This window comes from Spinacia oleracea, chromosome 5, assembly GCF_020520425.1.
Source record: "Spinacia oleracea cultivar Varoflay chromosome 5, BTI_SOV_V1, whole genome shotgun sequence".
Lineage (NCBI taxonomy): Eukaryota > Viridiplantae > Streptophyta > Magnoliopsida > Caryophyllales > Amaranthaceae > Spinacia > Spinacia oleracea.
The window spans coordinates 104,652,999-104,673,670 of record NC_079491.1 but is presented as its reverse complement, the minus strand read 5'-3'; the positions used below and the strand labels follow the sequence as shown (position 1 = coordinate 104,673,670).

At 41.6% G+C, this 20,672-nt stretch overlaps 1 protein-coding gene across 1 annotated transcript; it reads right to left on the bottom strand.

The window, feature by feature from the left end:
- Positions 1-349: 349 nt before the first annotated feature.
- On the bottom strand, positions 350-7,363 carry LOC130461758 (uncharacterized). Its single transcript, XM_056829952.1, has 4 exons — positions 7,259-7,363; positions 7,024-7,173; positions 6,828-6,952; positions 350-383 (listed from the first exon to the last, which is right to left on the bottom strand). Exons 1-4 carry the CDS (start codon positions 7,325-7,327, stop codon positions 350-352), a joined length of 378 nt encoding a protein of 125 aa, XP_056685930.1. The 5' UTR covers positions 7,328-7,363.
- Between the last annotated feature and the right edge of the window lie 13,309 nt (positions 7,364-20,672).

Sequence of the window (20,672 nt, the reverse complement as noted above, 5' to 3'; positions counted from 1 at the left end):
CGTCGCATGAAACCGGATGTTTCCCTCAAAATTCAAGAAGAGGTCTCCAAGCAGTTAGAGGCCGGGTTTAGTCGAGAAGCAAAATATCCAGAATGGATCGCCAATGTCGTCCCAGTTCCAAAGAAAGACGGCAAAGTACGAATGTGTGTGGACTACAGGGATCTTAACAGGGCCAGCCCTAAAGACGGTTTTCCATTGCCTCACATCGACATCCTGGTCGACAACACCGCAAATCATGCCTTACTCTCTTTTATGGACGGGTACGCAAGCTACAATCAGATTCCCATGGCCGAGGAAGACATGGAGAAAACAACCTTCATCACTCAGTGGGGTACATATTGCTATACAGTTATGCCGTTCGGACTAAAGAACTCAGGAGCAACCTACCAAAGAACAGCAACAGCTATCATGAGCGATATGATTCACATGGAAATTGAGTTATATGTCGATGACATGATTGTCAAATCTAAAGAACGACACGAGCATACCTCAGTACTTCGAAAGTTTTTCAACAGGCTCTAACAATACAGTATGAGGATCAATCCTCAAAAGTGCGCATTCGGGGTAACGTCAGGCAAGTTGCTCGGATATGTTATCAGCTCTCGAGGCATAGAGGCTGACCCTTCAAAAATCAAGGCAATTCTCGAGATGCAACCACAAACGAATGAAAAGGAAATTCGGGGTTTTCTCGGCAGACTACAATATATCAGCAGGTTCATTTCAAGACTCACAATGATCTGTGAACCAGTATTTCGAAAGCTCCGAAGAAGTGAGCCCAAAGTGTGGGATGACGATTGTCAGCATGCATTCGAAACAATCAAAAGCTACCTTTCCAACCCACCAGTACTAAAACCAGCAATGCCAGGGATTCCCCTCATGCTCTACCTCACAACAACAAATTCAGCAGTGGGGGCTATGCTCGCTCAAGAAATTGAAGGCAAGGAGAATGCCGTATACTAAATAAGCAAAAAACTGATCGAGTACGAGACTAAATGCACTCAGCTCGAGAAACTCAGCATCGCCTTGGTTTGGGCCACAAAGAAACTGCGGCACTACATGCTCTCCCATACAATACATGTGATCAGCAAAGCCGCACTTAACGGACGTTTGTCCAGATGGTTGGTCATGCTAGCAGAATTCGACCTCAAATACATTCCACAGAAATCTATCAAGGGTTCAGCAGTCTCAAATTTCCTAGCCGACTGTCCTGTCGAGGCAGAAGAGGAAGATTACGACTTACCCGACGAGCAAATCTTAATGACCAGTGATGACAGTTGGTCAATGCATTTTGATGGTGCCTCCAATCAGAACGGATGTGGTGTTGGAGTAATTCTAGTTGCCCCAGACGGCACACACATTCCTATATCAGCAAAACTGCAATTCAACGTCACAAACAATGCGGCAGAATATGAAGCATGCATCATGGGCCTAGAAGCCGCCTTAGCCCTAGGTGTCCAGAAACTTCGAGTGTACGGGGATTCCTCCCTAATCATCAATCAAATTTCCAGCAAATGGAAAGTAAGGAGCGAGAACCTGGCTCCATACCATTCTTACCTTGAGCAGCTGTCCGAACAAATAGAAGAGCTCCGCTATACATACCTCCCGAGAGAGGAGAATCAATTCGCCGATGCACTGGCAAAACTGGCCTCAATGATCAACATTCCAAGCGGCTTGGCTGAAATGCCACTTACAATCGAAACACCTCAAGAAGCAGCATATGTCCATGCTATTGACAACGTCGAGCAAGACGAAGAGGAACCTTGGTTTACAGACATCCAAAGGTATCTACAAAGGTCGGAGTATCCCCCACACTTTTTAAGCAAGAATCGAAGGGCTCTACGACTACAATCAGCCAATTTCGTCATAGAAGGCGGCATTCTATACAAAAGGTCCCTTAACGGTCCTAACCTCCGATGTGTTGACAAGCACGAAGCTCAAAGAGTCATGGACAACATACATGCAGGAGTCTGTGGCACCCACATGAATGGGAAAATCCTAGCTCTCAAGATCGTCAGGGCACGATACTACTGGACTACCCTCAAACAGGATTGCTACTTCTTTGTCAAGAAATGTCCCACATGCCAAAAGTGTGCGAATCTGAAGCACATTCCTCCATCACTAGTATACTCTCAATCATCACCGTGGCCATTCTCAGCCTGGGGTATCGACGTCATCGGCAAAGTCACTCCAACAGGCACCGGGGGTCATGAGTTCATACTGGTCGCCATCGACTATTTCACCAAATGGGTCGAGGCCAGATCATTCAAAGTATTGGGTTCCAAGCAAGTGGCCTAGTCATACAAGAAAACATCATATGCAGGTATGGCGTTCATCAGCGACCAGGGAACCCACTTTCAAGAAGAGTGTGAAGATCTATTCACCGAATACAAGATTCAACATCATCGCTCTTCACCTTATCGCCCACAAACCAATGGGGCAGTCGAAGCAGCCAACAAGAATGTCAAGACCATCATCATGAAAATGATTACCAATTACAAGGACTGGCCCCAAAAGCTGCATTTCGCATTGTGGGGATATCGAACTTCAATTCGCAGTTCAACTGGTGCAACTCCGTTCTCATTGGTCTATGGAATGGAAGCAGTATAACCTATCGAACTGGAGATACCTTCTCTAAGGATAGTCCTAGAAAGCAAAATCCCAGGAGCTGCATTGGTACAAGCAAGGTATGACGAGCTAGTCATGCTCGATGAGCGACGGCTTCAAGCGGCTCACCATGTACAAGTCTATCAGTGCCGAGTGGTCAGACATTTCAACAAAAGGGTCAGAACCCGAAACATCAAGGAAGGCGAGCTTGTCCTGGAAGCCCTTCGCAAAAGCATCATGGACCCAAGGGGAAAATTCAAACCCAACTGGGCAGGCCCGTACATCGTTAAGAAGATCCTCTCCGGGGGAGCACTTGAACTAACAGACATCGACGGAACAAGATTCAGATCTCTTACCAACCTCGATCAACTCAAGAAGTTCTATATCTAAGTTCCATGTTCAAGTTCAAGAATCCCAATTCAGGTCTTGTAAGGTAGTCAGAACTACGTCCGGCCTGATTCCCTAACGAGACAAGTAAGCAACCTCATTTCGAGGCCCGACCACTTTAATACAAAAAAATTCAAAGTTTCCTCAATTAAGGGCATCCTAAAAATCAAATCAAATTTCAAAGTTCAAATTGTCTTTATTCCAAATGTGCCAATTCAAAGCAAAGCATGTTCAAGCGGAATTTAACACAATAACTTATTTGGCCCTAAGGCCTTCAAAGCTAATTCAAATACAAAGTCGGGATCAAGTGAAGCAAAGTTCAAAAGCCTTTTCACTTCCTAAACACATTTTCCAAACACATCTTTCTAAACACATCTTCCAAACACATTCTAAACACAATTCCTTCCAATACAATTTCAAACACATGTAGCCTACAAAGATATAGGGTCGGGCGACTATGCTCTCGAGTCATGGCACCTTGAGTACTATCCCCTGGCTCCTCCCGCAATCAATCATCAATCTTCCCCTTGCCCAAGCGGCGGAAGAAGGAACTTGCAAGCCTTCCAAGACGGGAGGACGACGAACCTCCTTTGGATTCCGAACGGTCAAGCACCGGATGGGCCACACTCCCGTCACATTCACCATAGTTAGTTGATGCAGGACGTCTAGCTCTAGAACCTCGGACTCTAGCTGGTCCTGAGAAAGAAATGTCCCTCTGGCCTAGGCCTCTCATCCATACAATGTACCCCGCAGACAGAGTAACTGGCTCAGGTGGGAACTGGATACTCAAGAATGGTTTGGCGACCCAATACCGCCTCCAAGCTTCAAGTCAATTTGCATTCAGCGCAGCAGGTCTCAGGTTCTCTTCAATACAGTCCGGGATCTCCTGTTTCAAGCCATATTGTCTCATCACTCGAGCAAGCGAGTAGGAGACCAGCATTGTGAGGCTTGGCACCCCAAAAGCAGTAGATACAGGGGCATGTCTCATAGCAGCAATTCCCCACCAAGGAACTACCCACCTTACACAAGATTCAATCCCAGAGAGTGCGCATCTCCACTAGTCCAATGAAAGCCGGCCATACACCATGGGCCGCACGGTGAATCCTCTTCTATTGTAGCTCGCCATGTTCTCGGGTGGTGCCACCAACATGAGCCTCTCCATAAGCCAAACCTTAGGGAGTATACAAGAAGCACATTTCAAAATTCAACATTCAAAATTCAAATACAAGTACGAGTTCAACAATACAAAGAAGGCTCCAGATCCTTACTTGGAGTAATACCGGACTTCCCGACGACAATGAAGAGGTGTCCGACTTTAGCATGTCAAGGCCCATCAATATTTTGCCAATCACGAGCGGCATTGGGTCCCGACCATTAGCAAACTGCTTTACAATCTCAATCAGGGAGGCATCGCCATTGCAAAACCCCTGCTTCGAAAGAGGAAGCGAGCAAATATACAAAAACTCAAGGCTCTCAAGCGGAAAACTTTAGGAACATCAAGCCCAGCAAAGTAGGTGACAAAGAGGGACAAATCCAACCCTCTACCATATACAACAGCACTCAAAAGTGGGGGCTTCAGGCCCAAATACCTTTCAAAGCTCAAGAAAAAGGGTTCTTCAAAACTAGGCATGCATGGCTCCAGCATGATGGGCCACCCCAATATGGCACTAAATTCCTCAGGGAGGGGACATACCTCATTATATTCAAAGCGGAAGACATGATGATTCGGGTCCCAAGCCTCCAAAGCAGCAAGAATGAAGTGCAAGTCCAATTTTACAAGCCGGAAAGAGACGAGCACCCCAAGATGCATGCCATCAAGCTCCCTTTTCTCCAACTTGCCTAGCGAACCAAGCCTCGAGTTCAAGGCACTTTCAAAGGACACATTCATATTTTCTCTTCGTGAGGAAGCAGTATGCAATGATAGCAGGGAAGGATTGATACAAGAAATGATCCGAAATGCTCCCTATTTATACAAGAATTGGCTTGCACGACAGCTCACAGGCGCTAGGCGCCAAGCCCGCGCCGAGCTTAGGGAGCCTGCATCAAAGGATGAGGCCACCGTCCTCTCTTATGACTCCGAGTACACACTCTTTACTGTTTCGGACAGCAGAGTACAACCTCCATTATTCAAGATTCCAAAGCCGCAAGCCGCGCAATTTGAAGAAGTCCGGATCAACGCTTCGGGCAGATTTCGGATCAACTTTTTCTTTCAAAATTCAAGCATTCTAGTCCTAGATCGGCGTCCTAAGTCGAGTCTGCATGTGCATTAGCAAAAGTTGAATATACTTTGACTTGCGCTTTTCCTAACCAAAAAACCTCAATCAAAGTGGGGGATTATAGTGGGTATATACACCCGAAAAAATGGGCAAATGTTTTCAAAACTTTTCGCAAAATTGTCATGCATGCATATAGCTACAAAATTTCAAAGCACACACAACGCATACAATTTCAAGCATTCAAACGTACAAAAGCCAATCTTCAAATTTTACAAACCAATTCAAGTTCAAAACCATACAAACCATACGAAAATTCAAGTTTCAAGCCATACAAACACAATACAATCCAGCCGATACAAAATCAACCCAGGCAAGCTGGAACTCGCTACCATGCAGGGTCAGTCTGAGTCATCATCAGCGGTGACGTCAACCACAGGCCCCTTGTCCCTGTTACGCCTCCTAAGGCGCTCCAGCTCCCGATCCAGCTCCGTCCCAGGGGTACTAGGATCCTCCTCCGAGATACGAAGTGTGCTAGTGGAGGGATGAACTCCCTACTGAGGAGAGGAACACTGATAAGGCGGCGGCATCGGCATATAGGGGTACGACCCAAACATCTGAGCCTGTCGCATCCTCTCCATCTCCGCGTAGCAAGCCCATGAACCTGCACCCCAATGCTGAGGACCACTTCCTCCGAAGTAGTAGCCGGAAGAAGGAACAAAGGGCCGTGAACCGCTAGCACCTCCAAATGAATGGCTGGTGGGGTCAACATGTACAAAAGGGGAAGCTCCCCACTCAGCATCAAAATGCCTCTGATGAGCACCAGCACCGGACCCCTGTCCCAGCTCCAAGCTTGGTCCCTCCTATCCCAAGGACGTCTCCGCCTGAGGCTCCCTGTCAACAGAGTCTCTATGGTCTCGACGGCGCTCCTATACAAGATACAATTTCAAGAATCAATTTCCCAGTTGGAATTTCCAGTATACAAGTTTCAAGATCAAGTGAGGTACCTCTCTGTTTCGGCCAGAAAGCTACCGGGTCAGCTTGGCGCACTGCCTCTTCCAAGAATCAAGCAAGAGCATCCAGCGACGCACTCTCACCCGAGGCGCCTGCATACAAAATTCAAGATCAATTTTCCCATGCAAAGTTACAAACAGTTTCAAAAATGCAACAGTACTTACAGGGGCGTAATGCTCGGGTACAGCATCATATGATTTTCGGTGCGGAGGAGAAGCCCAAGGAATGGTCTCCACTACCTCTTCCCTGTCCGAATTCTCATAGCGGAGGATCCAATCAGCATGAGGAATGTCCTCAGGATCAACCTCCTCCTCCTACATACAATCATACAATCATACAATCATCCAATCAATACATCAATACAAGAATACAAGAATACAAGAATACAAGGTTCAAAAGCTCACCGGCAGTACAAAGCGTACTGGTGGAGCCAGCCTCCTCAGGAAGTAATCATAGCTCCCCTTCCTGTGTACAAAATCCCTCCAAGAGCGGCAAACAGCATCGCTCCTAGCCTCCACATAGAGCTGGGCCAACTCTTCATCCAACGCCAGCATGGACCCTGGTGGGTCCTTGGGGATGAGTCTCTCCCCCGAATTGTGCTGAGGGGACACCCGCTCCCCCAGATACCACATATGGAGGTACACCCCTGGAAGCAAAACCCGCCGCCAAGACAGGAAATGGGCACGAGCAGCTGAGGCAGGTACAACCGCGTTGGCAAAAGGACGCCATACCACCTACAAAGCAGACAACTCAGGCAACAGTACAAATACAAATACAAGAGAGAAAAACAGTACAAGAATATTACCCTATCAGCAGGTAAAACTCTCCAAGCTCTGCGAGAAGCCACCAGGGACGCACCAACGCGCACCGCTCCTATCCAAGAGGCAGCATACGGGTAAGCCGCATCTCTAGTACGCTCCGGCGCCAAAGTCGGAAAGTGCTCATAGATCCAAATCTTTCAAGGAACAAACAAAACATCAGTCAAGTTCAAGATACAAGCATACAAATACAAAGTAAAAAGTACAAGGAGTCTCGAATACCTCCAGCACGCTCCACAGAGCAGCCATGCTCGGGTTACTCCCCAGTGCAGTCCGGGAGGCCCGCCCCATTTCATACAAGAGGTGGCTATATGCCAAACCACCCCAGTTATAACTCGGGACAACTCTCCAGTCCCTCAGAGCGGACAAGAAGCTAATATGCACCCGACTGTTCCTACTCGGGGCAATCACTCTGCTAACCAAGACAAGGAGGAAGACCCTAACCCTCTGCTCCGCGGACACACCCTCACCACAGATAGCATCCACAAGCACCGTCACAGAAGTGTGGGAGTTGTCCTCTGACAAATCAACAACAGGGCCGAGCAAGTCCCTGGCAGCGGCCGAGCGTCACGTCAGCTCGGAATCAAATATCACATTCCTCTCAGAAAAAGGAAGACCTGTAATCATAGCAAATTTAAGAAGGGTAATAGTAATCTCCCCCCATGCCGTGTGGAAAGTGTTGGTGGTATCCCACCACCGCTCTAACAAAGCCCACAAACGGTTTTTAATCCCCGTTCTCCTCGGGGAACCTCCCATGGTGCGCCAGAAATCGGCCAGGCCCATCTGCGACCAAATCTCCATAGCCTCTGCATCAGCACGGAGAGCTTTAAAGGCCCTCTAAACCTCCACCAAGGACCAGTAAGTACGGAACGGCTTTCCGTCAGCCTACAGGTGAACGAGTTAGCTCAAGACCTATACAAGTACAAAGTACAAACCCAAAACACAGTACAAGACTCACCATGCCAGCGCGAGGCCGCTGAGACAAGTGCCAATCCGGCCGAAACACCAGGTCGGAATGGGTCCAACCAGCACCTTGGAAAGCAGGCGCATCTCGGGGAACCATACCCTCACCTGGCGCATTTATTGCAGCCGCTTCATCATCCGAAGCGTCTTCCTTAGCAGCTCGAACCACAGATGATTCAGCGAGCTTTCTCCGAGTGTGACGAGGCATACTAAATCAAGTAGCGTACAAAGAGTCAAAATTCTAAACTAGGGGCTATCCTATACTAGCCTAAAAAAAGTCAAAAAAAAAAAAAAATCAAAACAAAATCCCCAGTGGACCTCTAATTCAAGGTACAAGTTCTACACCAACGCCTAGGCTAACCACGCCGAAGCATGTATACAATTCCTACACCAACGCCTAGGCTATCCACGCCGAAGCAGGTAATCAAGTTCTACATCAACGCCTAGGCTATCCAATGCGAAGCAAATACGAGTGCAAGAAATTTCAAAAGTACAAGTTCCAACAGTTCAAGTTCAAGTGGCTATCAAACAATTTTCTACAAGATTCAAAGCTTAAGCATACAAGCATCATTTCAAAGTACGGGAAAATCAAAACTACATGCAATCCTAGAGTTATTTCATAAGCAAAAACATGAAAAACTTACATGGACAATGCAAGAACAAGACCAAGGGAAGAGCTTAGTCAACCTTTGAGAGAAAGAGCAAAAAAAATTCAAGTGAATGTGCCTCAAAATGGCACGGCAAGGGGCACTTATATAGTGCAGCCCCGCGCCAGGCACCGCCCCAGCGCCCTGCGCTGGCCTGCTGCATGCCCAAAACTGCAGCGCGCGCGGTCTCCCGTGCTGATTGCACGTCCTTTGCTGCTACGGTCTTCCGCATCAAGCATCAAACGTCGCATCGAACCATCCATCGAAAATACGGATATACACCTGTAGCTCCAAGTGCAAACAGATGAATATTTCAAGAATACAAAGTCCAAAAAATGCAACGACTTAGGCGCCCAACTCCCAACGGACACAAGCTCCGGGAAAGTCAGTCGAAGTTCAAAAATTTTAAGGGCTAGTAAAAGATCTTATCCCCAGCAAAGCACATCCCAACGGATTAACTCTGGGTGTCAAAGTGCAAAATTCAAGATTCAAAAATTCAAATTTTTGATGCCAAGCTCCGTCCTGAACCGAAGGCGGAAAAATACAAGTACAAATCGGAGTCATCACCAACCGCACCGAGGTAGACTCTATCCTTTTTCTAACGCCTGTTTTATGCAGGTACCGGCGTACAAAGAGTGGTCTCGATTGCAGAACATCTTGACTATTCTCCGTCCCTTTCGAAATACTTTGACTTGCGCTTTCCTAACCGAACGCTCAGTGAAAGTGGGGGCTTCTGTAGACACCTAATTTGTGTCTCCCTTTGGGATGATCACGATACCATTATCCTTAATAGGCAATTGGAGTAACTCTAGGCGGAAATCCCAATTTCTAAGAACACCTCCAAAATCCAAGGTCCAAAATCCAATCCCCGAGACCGTTCCCCTCCCGGAACTCGGTACAAAATACAACTTCCAAAATCCAATTTCAAAATCCAAGTTCAATCTCAATTAGTGGACCATCCCATTGGTCTTACTAGGCCTTTTTCACTCAAAATCATATAAGGCAAGTCAAATTAGGGCGCCGACCCACAAAACCGAGCATGCCGGGCCCCGTCCCGTAAAACCGGAATTCAAAAACCCCAGAAAGGCTTGTTTTTAGACGCAAATTCAAGTCTTAACCTCCAAGAAAACACTACACGCCGAACATCGTACTATTCGTACGAAGGTACACCCATACAAGACAAATCAAGGACGGCATCTTTCCGTCCTTTTTAGCGGCATTCAGGCCACGTCAGCAGCGCACAGCGCTGGCCTGGCGCCAGGCGCTGGCGTTTTGCACCATTCCCTCCTATAAATACCCCTCATTTCCATCGAAAAAGGGGGAGCACAACACATACAACGTCGTAATTTCGACATTACTTCCTCACAATACAAATTCAAAAACTCCTCAAAAACACATACAAAATTCCTAAATTCAAAAGCAATTGGGAGCTCGTGCCTAAACCTAACTAGGTAAATCCGAATCCCATTTCAATCAATCATGCTATTTGTACTTCAAATGATTAGAAAGTTGGTGTTTTTTGCCATAAAAAACACCACTTGCAACAATCATACATGCTTTTTTCAAAAATACAAACTTTTTCAAAATACAAAATACAAACTTTCAAGATTCAAGGATGTTCAAAGTTGCTTACATTCATCTCTTTGAACTAGAATCACTTCAAGTGTGGAGTAATCAAAGATGACACCTTTTTAGCATTTAAAGGTTTAGTCTGTTGAGATTCAAGACTCCATTTTTCAATATACAAGTTCAAGTTTTCAAATTTCAAGATCCCACCATGTTTAGGGTTGTTCATAACTACCTCTCTAAACTAGGATCATTTCAAGTTCAATTTCAATCATTTCAAGTTCAAACATTTCAATATTCAAGTTTTCAATTTCAAGTTTAACAAGCAAAATCTAGGATATTTGGGTTGAGCAACCTCTCCCAAGTTCAGAATTTTGGCTTTGAATTCGTGTCGGGCGCACTTATTTTTAAGGAACCGCTTGGCGGTCGAATCTCATGTGCCCAAGTACAAATTACAATTATGCACTTTCAATATCGCAATTTCAATATCGCACCTTTCAATATCGCACTTTCAATATCGCACTTTCAATACCGCAATTTCAATTTCGCACTTTCAATTCTGCACCTTTACTTGCCTAGTCCATTTCTAGGCAATGTGGACCTACTCCCTAGTCCTTTTCTAGGGGGTCTTGTATTTACTAATTCCGCACTTTATTTAGTATTGTGATATTGCTTTATTTGCTTTATCGTTTTCATCACCAACATGCTAAATACAACAAAATACAAAATTTTACATCACACTTAACGAAGATATTTTTGGACAAACCGGCCTTAGGTTCCTTAAATCGATCTTTAAAGCAAAGTGACCACCGTACAATTAGAAATTCTATTTTGCTCTAAATTTCAAACCCACATAGTCTAATCTTAGGGTTTATTTTCGAAATAATGTTGTGCCAACGTACTTGAATATTTCTAAAGCTCGCCGAATAAGCATTTTCGTTCCCGAGCCCGGATCTCACCCATCCGTTTCAAGGATTAAAGGCCTTATCCAAAAATAGAGTCATTTTGCGGTCTCCCCAAACGGGACCTAAAATAAAGTTTGGTGGCAACTACTTCGAGGTGCAAAAGCAATTCAACGGTTCTCTAAATGAACCGCCGCGTGCCAAACCCCCCTTGTAGGAAACGGGAAAAAAACACCCCCTACAAATTCCTATTTTGGTTTATTAGTTGAGAGTTGGGAGCGAAAACAACTTTTTTAGTCAAAATATGACATGTAAGGATCGAAAGAGCCTTAAATGTGCATAAATTGACCAAAGTAGATGAGAATAAGGATTGCAAACCTAATACTAAGTATATTAAACATGTAAAGGGTTAATAATTCCTATTTGACAAAAATAATGCATAGATTTGACAAAAAGAAGAAAAGATTACCCGAGTCTTGGAAAGTAGTAGGTTTGGGTGTATAACAAGAAGATTATTGTCATGATTTACATTACTAGTTCACTGGTTATCAAATTCTCCAATAACTCGTACGGAGTCTCCAGGCTCAATCACCCTGTAGAACCTGTAGAACCTACATCAGCAAGAACATGATTAACTATTTTAGACACAAAACTCGCCCTTTTTTCCCCGTCTCATAAGATCAAGAATTCTACTAGTTTAACTACAGTTCGAAATAAAGTAGGTAATGGCCACATATTGTAGTTATGTGGTGACTTGGAAAAGTGAAAAGGATTTCTTACTAATGTGATCACGTTCAGGAATTTAAAGGATAACCAAATACCGAGTTGAATGTTAGCATGTCATAACTTCAATATTTAGAAGGAAATTCAAGTCACGCACACTATAAGTGTATCACTCTGCATTTCTATTTGACCTTTGGTAGAAAACATTATCATATTAAATCTTGAAATTACCTTCAACAAACGCTGAGCTCCATCTGAAGTAGTGGCACGTTTCTCAGTGATCAACCAAAAACAAACAATGCACAAGCCCATCTTCCACCGACAACAGCTCCAACAGATGCAACAAAGATAAGAAAGGAATGGTGGACAGGGGTGTAAGAAATGTAGTACCCTTAGAAGAGCATCTGGTGTTTGACACATACCTCTAAAACAAGAAAATAAGGATCAGAAAATTGCAAACTAGCCTCCTGTCCTGCCTTCGTTGCCACTTTATGACTAGTTGACTTAACCTTTACAGGTCCCTTATCACTGGTTTTACTGCAAATACTAGATGAATGTATCTGATCTTCAACCAAAGCTGACCCTTCAACTAAAATTGCATTCTCTACTTAATCTAGAAGTTAAAGCAGGTTAGCTTTCAGTGCCGGTTCGAAATTTTATTATTTGTAGATAACTCTAAAAGATACATGCAGATTAACGGGGCTAGGCATAGCCGAGAAGCCCAGATTTTAAAATGGCAGGAGTCTTACCCAGTATCCTATAATCTGAATGCAGGAGATGGAGTTTACCTTCTGCACAATGTCAGTACCCAGACGTTCATCAGGGTCTTCAAGCTTGTCCTTAATAGAAGGTACACAAGTTGAGAGATGAACAAGAGCAGCACCACCACCAGGAACAATGCCTTTCTCTATGGCAGCAAAAGTTGCATTCTTTGCATCCTCAATTCGCAGTTTACGGTCCTCAAGCTCAGTTTCTGTGGCCGCAGCCGCTGCACCAACCTTTATAACAGCAACTCCTCCAGAAAGTTTGGCAACTCTTTCAGCAAGCTTCTCAGAATCATAAACAGAGTCGGTTGCAAACAATTCTTTCTTAAGCTGCGCAATTCTAGCCTGAAGTTCATCTAGCCTTAAGTTGTTCAATAGATGTGTTCTCAACCTTTAATCCCAAATCATTGGCCTGGAACTCCGCACCTTGATAACAAGTTACAAATTAATACTTCGGCAACTAAATCGTCAACTTAAATGAGCAATGGAAGTAGCCACAAGCTTCTGACATAAATAAGGCCACAATTAGCTAGTTTCTCAAGCATAGATTCCCAAAAATCAAAATTCTTCTCACCAAGTCGGAACTCTTAGAACTATCTACGAATCAATCCCAAAGAACCAATCTATATGAGAACACATCAGCAGTTATGACATTACAACCAAATGCTCAGTATCCATGAAAGGAAAGGATGTCTGTATAGTCTAACTTTACGGTGGTTCACAAAGCTCAAGGTATGTCTACTCATGACCGGTGGACTGCTTCTTTACCAAATAAAGGAAAAAGATGCACCCGATATCTTTAGCATGAATCCTCTACAACAAAAAATACGATTAAATGAGAAATTACTGACAATGGCAGCAAACTTTAGTTTCTTACTCAGTACGAGATGTGTACTGCATCTTAGAAGAATACATGGAAAATGCATACCTCTCTAATCAAAGCAGCACCAACATTCTCCATTGGATCAGCTAGCTCAATAGCTCGAGCAATAGTAACTCCATCATTAACTACTCTTGGGGTCCCAAACTCATCCAAAACAACATTTCTCCCTGAAAAAAGAATAAAATCATCATGCCATTACGAAGAATTAAAATAGTAATTGGGCAACAACGAACCCTGTATAGAGCACACAGTCAATCATATATTGTCAAGCAGTCAGGTGTTACACACACTTAACATGCTTTAAAGAACAAGAAACCGAACAATACCATAAAAAACAACTAAACCAGAATAATCACAGTAACTCTACCTATTCTCCCTCGAGTTCACACAATAAACAAAGAAAAAATCAACTAGCTCAGCATTTCTCCAATCTAAAATTCACAGGAAGGGGTAGTACATAGAAGCATGCCAAGAAATAAAAACAAGAATATCTCATTAAAGTTCCAACTAACTATTGAAACTAGGTAACAAACCGAGTTACCAATGCGCCATGTTTAATCACAAGCCTTTTATCAAATAATGGTATTCCTAGCCAAACAATTATCGATCTTAAAGTTCTTTTTTTTCACACAATAAAAAGTACCTCTAGATCCAAGGGTAAGTCCAACAGCATCAGCAAGTTTGTCAATTCCAGCTTGAAGAGCTGCCCTCGAATCCTGGTCAAAGGCAATTTGCTACGCAGACGCTCTAACGACGAACTGCCTGCTTAACAATTACCTGAGTAAGCTACTGAATTTTGGAGTCAATAGGGGAAGGAGGAGCAGGATTAGTAGGAGTGCCATCAGGAGTAACAGTAAGCAACAGGCTTAATCTACTTTTTAAGTTTAGTAATCTCAGTTTGAATAGTTCTAATCTTGTTGTTGGGTGTATCAGTGCGGCTGTTCTTCCCTCCAACAACCCCAATTGACCCAGAACCGCCAATGCATCCTAATTTTTCAAAAATCAAATTATTAACTTCAAGATTTTAAACACCATTGCAATTGAATTATCCCTCTGTCCATTTCGAATTATTGGACCACTTAGATAACTGATTCCATTGCAATTGAAAGAAATCATTTGCACCACAGAAAAAAAAATGATAAATAAATAAATCAATCAATTCAAAGCCCAAAAATAGAAAGATGAACAATTACCTGAGTAAGCTGCTGAATTTTGGAGTCCATAGGGGAAGGAGGAGCGGGATTATCAGTAGTTCCATCAGGCGTAACAGCAACAGGCGGTGTGGGAGCGGTGGTCACAGCGCGGCGGCGCTGAAGAGAACAGAGGAGAGGAGATCGGTGAAGTTGACCAGAGGCGTCGCCGGTGAAGTTGACCAGAGGCGTCGCCGGTGAAGTTGTTTGGGTTTAGGGGAGCAGCGAGGAAGGAGGGAGCAAAGGGAGCAGCGAGGAAGGAGGGATCAGAGAGGAAGGAGGGAGCAACTTAGGTCTAGGAGCTGCGCTTCCCACGAACCAGCAGGGAGATGATTTAATTTTTGATTTTTTTTTTTAACATTTTTTTTGTCAAAAGATGCACTTGTCAAATAAGAGTAACTTTTAAGGGGCAACTTACCATGTTTTTTTCTCTAGTTACATGAGGGTTGTGCCCTTGCACGACAAATCCTAATTCATTTCATATAATATTTCCAACTGAACCCTACATGTGCGGTGGCTTATGTGAGCTAACCCTTCACATGTGGTAAAATAAATAGTACAACGAGGTACGAATAATTGGCTCAAAGTATGCTAGACATCCCGTACAATAGCATAATAATAAATAATCCATCCCTTGCATTTAAAACAAACCATACATGCATAAATATTCAACAACGTGATTAATAATGAAATCCATACTCATAATAATCCCAACATGCTTGTTCAACAAATAATCCAATAAATCCAACATCATAATTCACATGATCGTTCACCAAAATAAACATAAATCCACATAATATAATTCACATCAACAACAATCATGCAATTCTCTTGACAAATGGTGTGGTCGCCATAGACTTATACGTACCTTGAATACCTAAGCGTAGGGGCCACTTTGCAATACGAGCACTCACTTAGAAATCACCTCCTATCACCAAAATAATGAAACTTAAATTATTTCCATGTTCATTAAATTTCCAGCAACTTTATAAAATCTTAAACCTTATTTAAACTTTAGAATTCAATCGTTCTTCAATAAAATAATCGTCTCAATTTGCAAAACCAATCCCTAGTATGAAAACATACTTTTTCCGCCTTTAAAATCAATAAAAATCAACACTTTAAGCCTTTATATAACTCTGAAAATACAATTGATTATCATTATTAAAATCATCACCTAATTATGCTAATCAATTGACTCATTAGGTCTAGGTTAAAACCCTAACTTGAAAATCCCAATAAAACCAATTTAACATCATAATAATCAATTCTTTATTAAATAAACGAATCTGAAAATTCATGCTTTAATAATTAAAACAAGCCTAAAGGATCACAACACATAAATCCTCAAAGTTCGGTGTTCATAACCGATTCCCAACATTTTAATTCTTCAAAACAATAATAATAATAATATAATTTAAAATACGGAATTGAAATAGAATAGGTAAAGAAGAAGAGAATTATACCAATCTGACCAATAGCACGGAACAACCACGAATATAATGTGATTGGGCGAAGAGAATTGAACAACGAACAAACAAGCCACAACGACAACACACAACGCACTACCCGAGTGCGTGTGCGCAGCAACGAAGGGACGAAGGCAGCAAGGGCGCGCAGCAGTGCTGGGCGAGAGGAGAGCAGGGGCGCGCGCGCGCTGGGTCGCGAGGGTGAGCAGCAAGGCAGAGCGACAAGAGAGTGTGGGAGTGTGGCGTGAGGCCGGGCGAGCGAGGGACAGCAGCAGCGACAGCCACACAACACAACAACAACGACGCAGCAAGAGGGGAAGGGGCACACAAGTGTGCGAGACGAGGGAAGGGGCAGCGGCACGGAGCAACGGCACGAGGCTCGTGCTTGCGGGCCGAGAGAACCGGACGGGCAAAAGAGGGTTTATGAAATTAAGGGGGATCATTTAATGAGGGGAGTCCTATTTATAGGATCCCAATTTCGAATGGGGTAGGCTTAGGAAATTAGAATTGGGCTTAGGGAATTAAATGACTGGGCTAGCTTAGAACTTGAATTTAATTCTTTTGATTGGGCTCGTTTAATAAAACGAAATGGACTTTTCATTTAAAACCCAAACCATTTAAAATTACTTGCGACCCATTAAATTTCCCGACTCGAAAATTAAATTCGTTTCGTAATAATTAAAATAATAAATATTCTAATTAATTAAAATACATTTACATATTATTTAAATGCGAAATAAATTCTAAAAATCGTAAAATGCTTTATAAATATAATGAAATATATTTATAAATATTATAAAAATACGAGGTATTACACCTTAGCTTATATCCTAGTTGGTACGACCTAAGGTGGATTCGAACATACTGTGGACTTTCTACAGAGGGACGACGTTTGGCGTTCTAACTTGTTCTTGTTCGGTTCGGGAGAAGCAAGGGAAGGAATGCATGACAAAGTATGCATACTAAATTATGCTAATTGATTATGTTAATTTGGATTATGGAAATTATGGTTTTTCCCCATGTCAATTGGATTGTTCATAACCTAACCGTGGTATCATGAGCCTCTTGTTAGTTCCATAATCAATTATAATTAACATGGATTAAATTTTATAAATCTGCAAGGAATTAATGGGGTGAATTAATGTCGTGGTAATTAATTGCAAATTCATACGATTATTTAATTATATGTTCGCAGGATTTTTGGCAGTTTTGTCAATACTAATTGGAATCTTATGTCTTTATTATGAATTCCACATGTAAACGATGTTTTAAAAAATTTGCCCAACCCAGAATTCCCAAGTTTGAAGCCCAACTATGACTTCAAATTAAAACGTAGAATTCCCAAATTTATAAACCCTAATTTTAATCTCTAATGTTCATTTAATTAGAAATTATTTTGATTAATGAATTTTCGATTAATCCCCTAAATATTTATGAAATTAATATGATTTATTAATTTGTCATAAATTTTGAAATTTTGATTTTATAAAATTGTTCACAATCTTGCACGCGTGAAATAATGGAAACCCTACTGTTACCCTTAAGGGGTGTTGCAATGGTGCATGCATGCGACGACCAGCTAGGAAGCTTGTTGCCCATGCGGTCCTTCTGTAGCGAGCAAGGCATAGGCGCACGCGCGAGTGCTACGACATGTGTTGTTTGTTCGGTGTGCGAGAGAAGCGTTGGGTGAGGTGCACGCTCGCGTGCACGCAACGCCTAGCACGCTTGATGCAACATGCACCAAGGCAGCGATGGAGTGGGTGTTGGCCAAGCGCGCTACTCCATGCTACCGCAAGTGAAGCACAATAGTGGCACCGCAAAGCCATGGCTTTGGCCATGAGGCTTGCGTACTCTACGCTGCTGCTGTGTGGCCTTGGCGAGGCATAGGATTTGCGCACATGAGCCTTGCATTGGCCGTAACGCATGCGTGTTATGGCTATGGGCCATTGTGCACGTTTGTGCATTTTGATTTTTCGTTGAGTGACGAATTTAATTAATTTTATTTTTGTACCTATAATTTTTCTTGGAATTAAATTTTGTTAGTTTAATTATTATAGTTCCTTCGTTCAGAAAATATCGCACCATTTGTTTTTTACACTATCCACACTACGACTTTGGCCATTTTTTGTGATTCGTACTTCAGAAAATTTTAGCCATGTTGGGTCATGATAGATTCGCATCGATAAATATTTTCTAAATATTATTTTTTTATAATTGTGACTGGAACACGATTTGAGATATTAAGAGTCAAGTAATGGTTAGAGAAGTAAAAATCAACCATGGTGCGATATTTCCGGAAAGGGGGAAGTAATTAGTTTTTAAATACTCCCTCTGTCCCTTAATATTCGACCTGTTTTGACTTTTTGCACTATTTACATAATTCGTTTTGACTCTATTTTATTTCTAGTATATGAAAACAAATGTCAGTATATAATATATTGTTGAATTCATCTTAATATAAATTTTCAAAATATTAATATTTTTATAAGTTTTATAATATGTAGTTAAAGAAATTAATGGTCAAAGTCGTGCATTGACAAGCGTGTCTGGTCAAAACAGATCGAGTATTAAGGGAAAGAGGGAGTAATTATTTAATATAATTAAAACCTGGAATAAATTATAATTAATTTAGTTTAATGAACTAAAAATCTTTAAAGGGATTTAAAATAATTATTATATGAGCTTTAAATTTTTAATTAAATATGTGGTTTCCGATTGGATTTGAAAAAACATATTTATGTTTAAAGTTTATTAAAGCATTTAATTCATGGTTTGAGTGGGAACTTTTATTCATATTTGGTCAAAGTCTTGATTAGGTCCTTATTCCTTTAGGATTAATAACTCGATTAAAACTAATAAAGTCAAATAATTGGTAGATTCTTGAGCCCTAATTAGTTGTTGCAAATATTATGTGAGACATATTTTCTGCTAACTTGCTAAGTGAGCCATTGATTGATACATGAATGAGTGAATGGTATATTGTAAATATATTATTTTGCAGGTTGCGGAAAGTGACTAGTATGGCCCAAATAGGATAAAAAATATGGTATGCGTATTATTAAATTTGAATATAAAATATGTTCTAAAGTACCATGATTTTTATTTACATATGGTATGCGTACCATTAATTTGTTGTAATTAGTTTAATTATTGTAAATCCTATTTGGTTAAAATGGCGCCTCCCATGGTGAAATTCAAGAACGGAGTTTCCAATCCATTTTCAAGAGGAAGTTTGAAGTTGAAGCTTCAAGATGAAGTCGGGCCATACTAGATCACACATTAATCTTATGCATGCTTTAAGATATTTATTGTTTTAAATATGTCTTGATATTATGCATGAGATTGAGGCTAACTTATGTTGCATGATTAAGGATTTTAGTTCACTTAAAATCTAAACATAGTAAAATCCTTAAGTTCCAAACTTTAAAATTGAGTTAAAACGTGTCATTCCAAAATAACACTTACTTGCTCACCTTTACATAAATATAGTAATAGTTTTTTGCCAAAGCGAGGTGTTACTTATTGATTTTATTGGGGTAACGTACACATTAGTTGTGAGTAAAAGTTGATTTTGGTTGAACCTAACGATATATGTAAGGAGTCCTTTTATGTCGTGGCAAATGGGATAAATTTTCCTAATAAGTTTTTACCTATCAACCAAGAATAGTTTCTAGACTATTAGTAAAGGATTTACTTACCTAAAATATTTTAGAATTAAGACAAGCCAAAGCATGCTTATTTCTTTAATGATTTTGAGGATCTTGGATTCATTTTATTCACACCTAACGGAACACATAAACTTGAATAAAATGCTTAATGATTTTGACTTATGCATGATAGCTTGAATTTTATTTTATTAAGAGCATGTATGAATGGTTATTTACTTTTTTATTCTTTTAAATTGTAGTTTTGACTTATGTATGAATTTTATTTTATTAAGATCATGTAGTTTTTAAATTGGAGCAATTCATTCAACATTCGATCAATTCTCGAAAAGGAGAAATTGAACGGGAAAAACTCCCTTGACTGGCAAAGGAACTTGCGAATAGTTCTTATGTAGGAAGAAAAGGAGTATGTCCTTGATGAGGAGATGCCTGAAGCCACTGGCCACGGGGTCACTCACGTTGCCCTCAATCGTTGGATTGATGCCAACAAGGATGTGAAATGTCTAATGCTTGCTACTATGAGCAAGGATATATAGAAAACGTTCATCAACTCAAATGCTTTCACGATCATCAGTGAGTTGAGAAACATGTTCAAAGTTCTGGCTCGAGTAGAAATATTCGAGACTCATAGGGAAATTCTTGACACCAAGCTCAAGAAGGACGAGCCCGTAAGTCTACATATTCTCAAGATGATTGGATTAATTGAGAATATGAGTAGGTTGGACTAACATTTCTCTTAGGAAATGGTTGTAGACACCATCCTCCTTTATATTCATAAGGGGTTCTGTAGACACCTAATTTGTGTCTCCCCTTTGGGATGATGACGATACCATTATCCTTGTTAGGCGATTGGAGTAACTCCAG

What these genes read in the sequence shown, in the direction of transcription:
- LOC130461758 (XM_056829952.1), bottom strand. Translation starts at nt 7,327, where the DNA reads ATGGGGCGGGCCTCCCGGACTGCACTGGGGAGTAACCCGAGCATGGCT. An exon ending in GAGTTTTACCTGCTGATAGG is followed by an intron (nt 6,953 to 7,023) that starts GTAATATTCTTG and finishes TCTGCTTTGTAG; the next exon opens with GTGGTATGGCGTCCTTTTGC. An exon ending in TGGTATCTGGGGGAGCGGGT is followed by an intron (nt 384 to 6,827) that starts GTCCCCTCAGCA and finishes GTTCTTTGGTAG; the next exon opens with GTTGCTCCTGAGTTCTTTAG.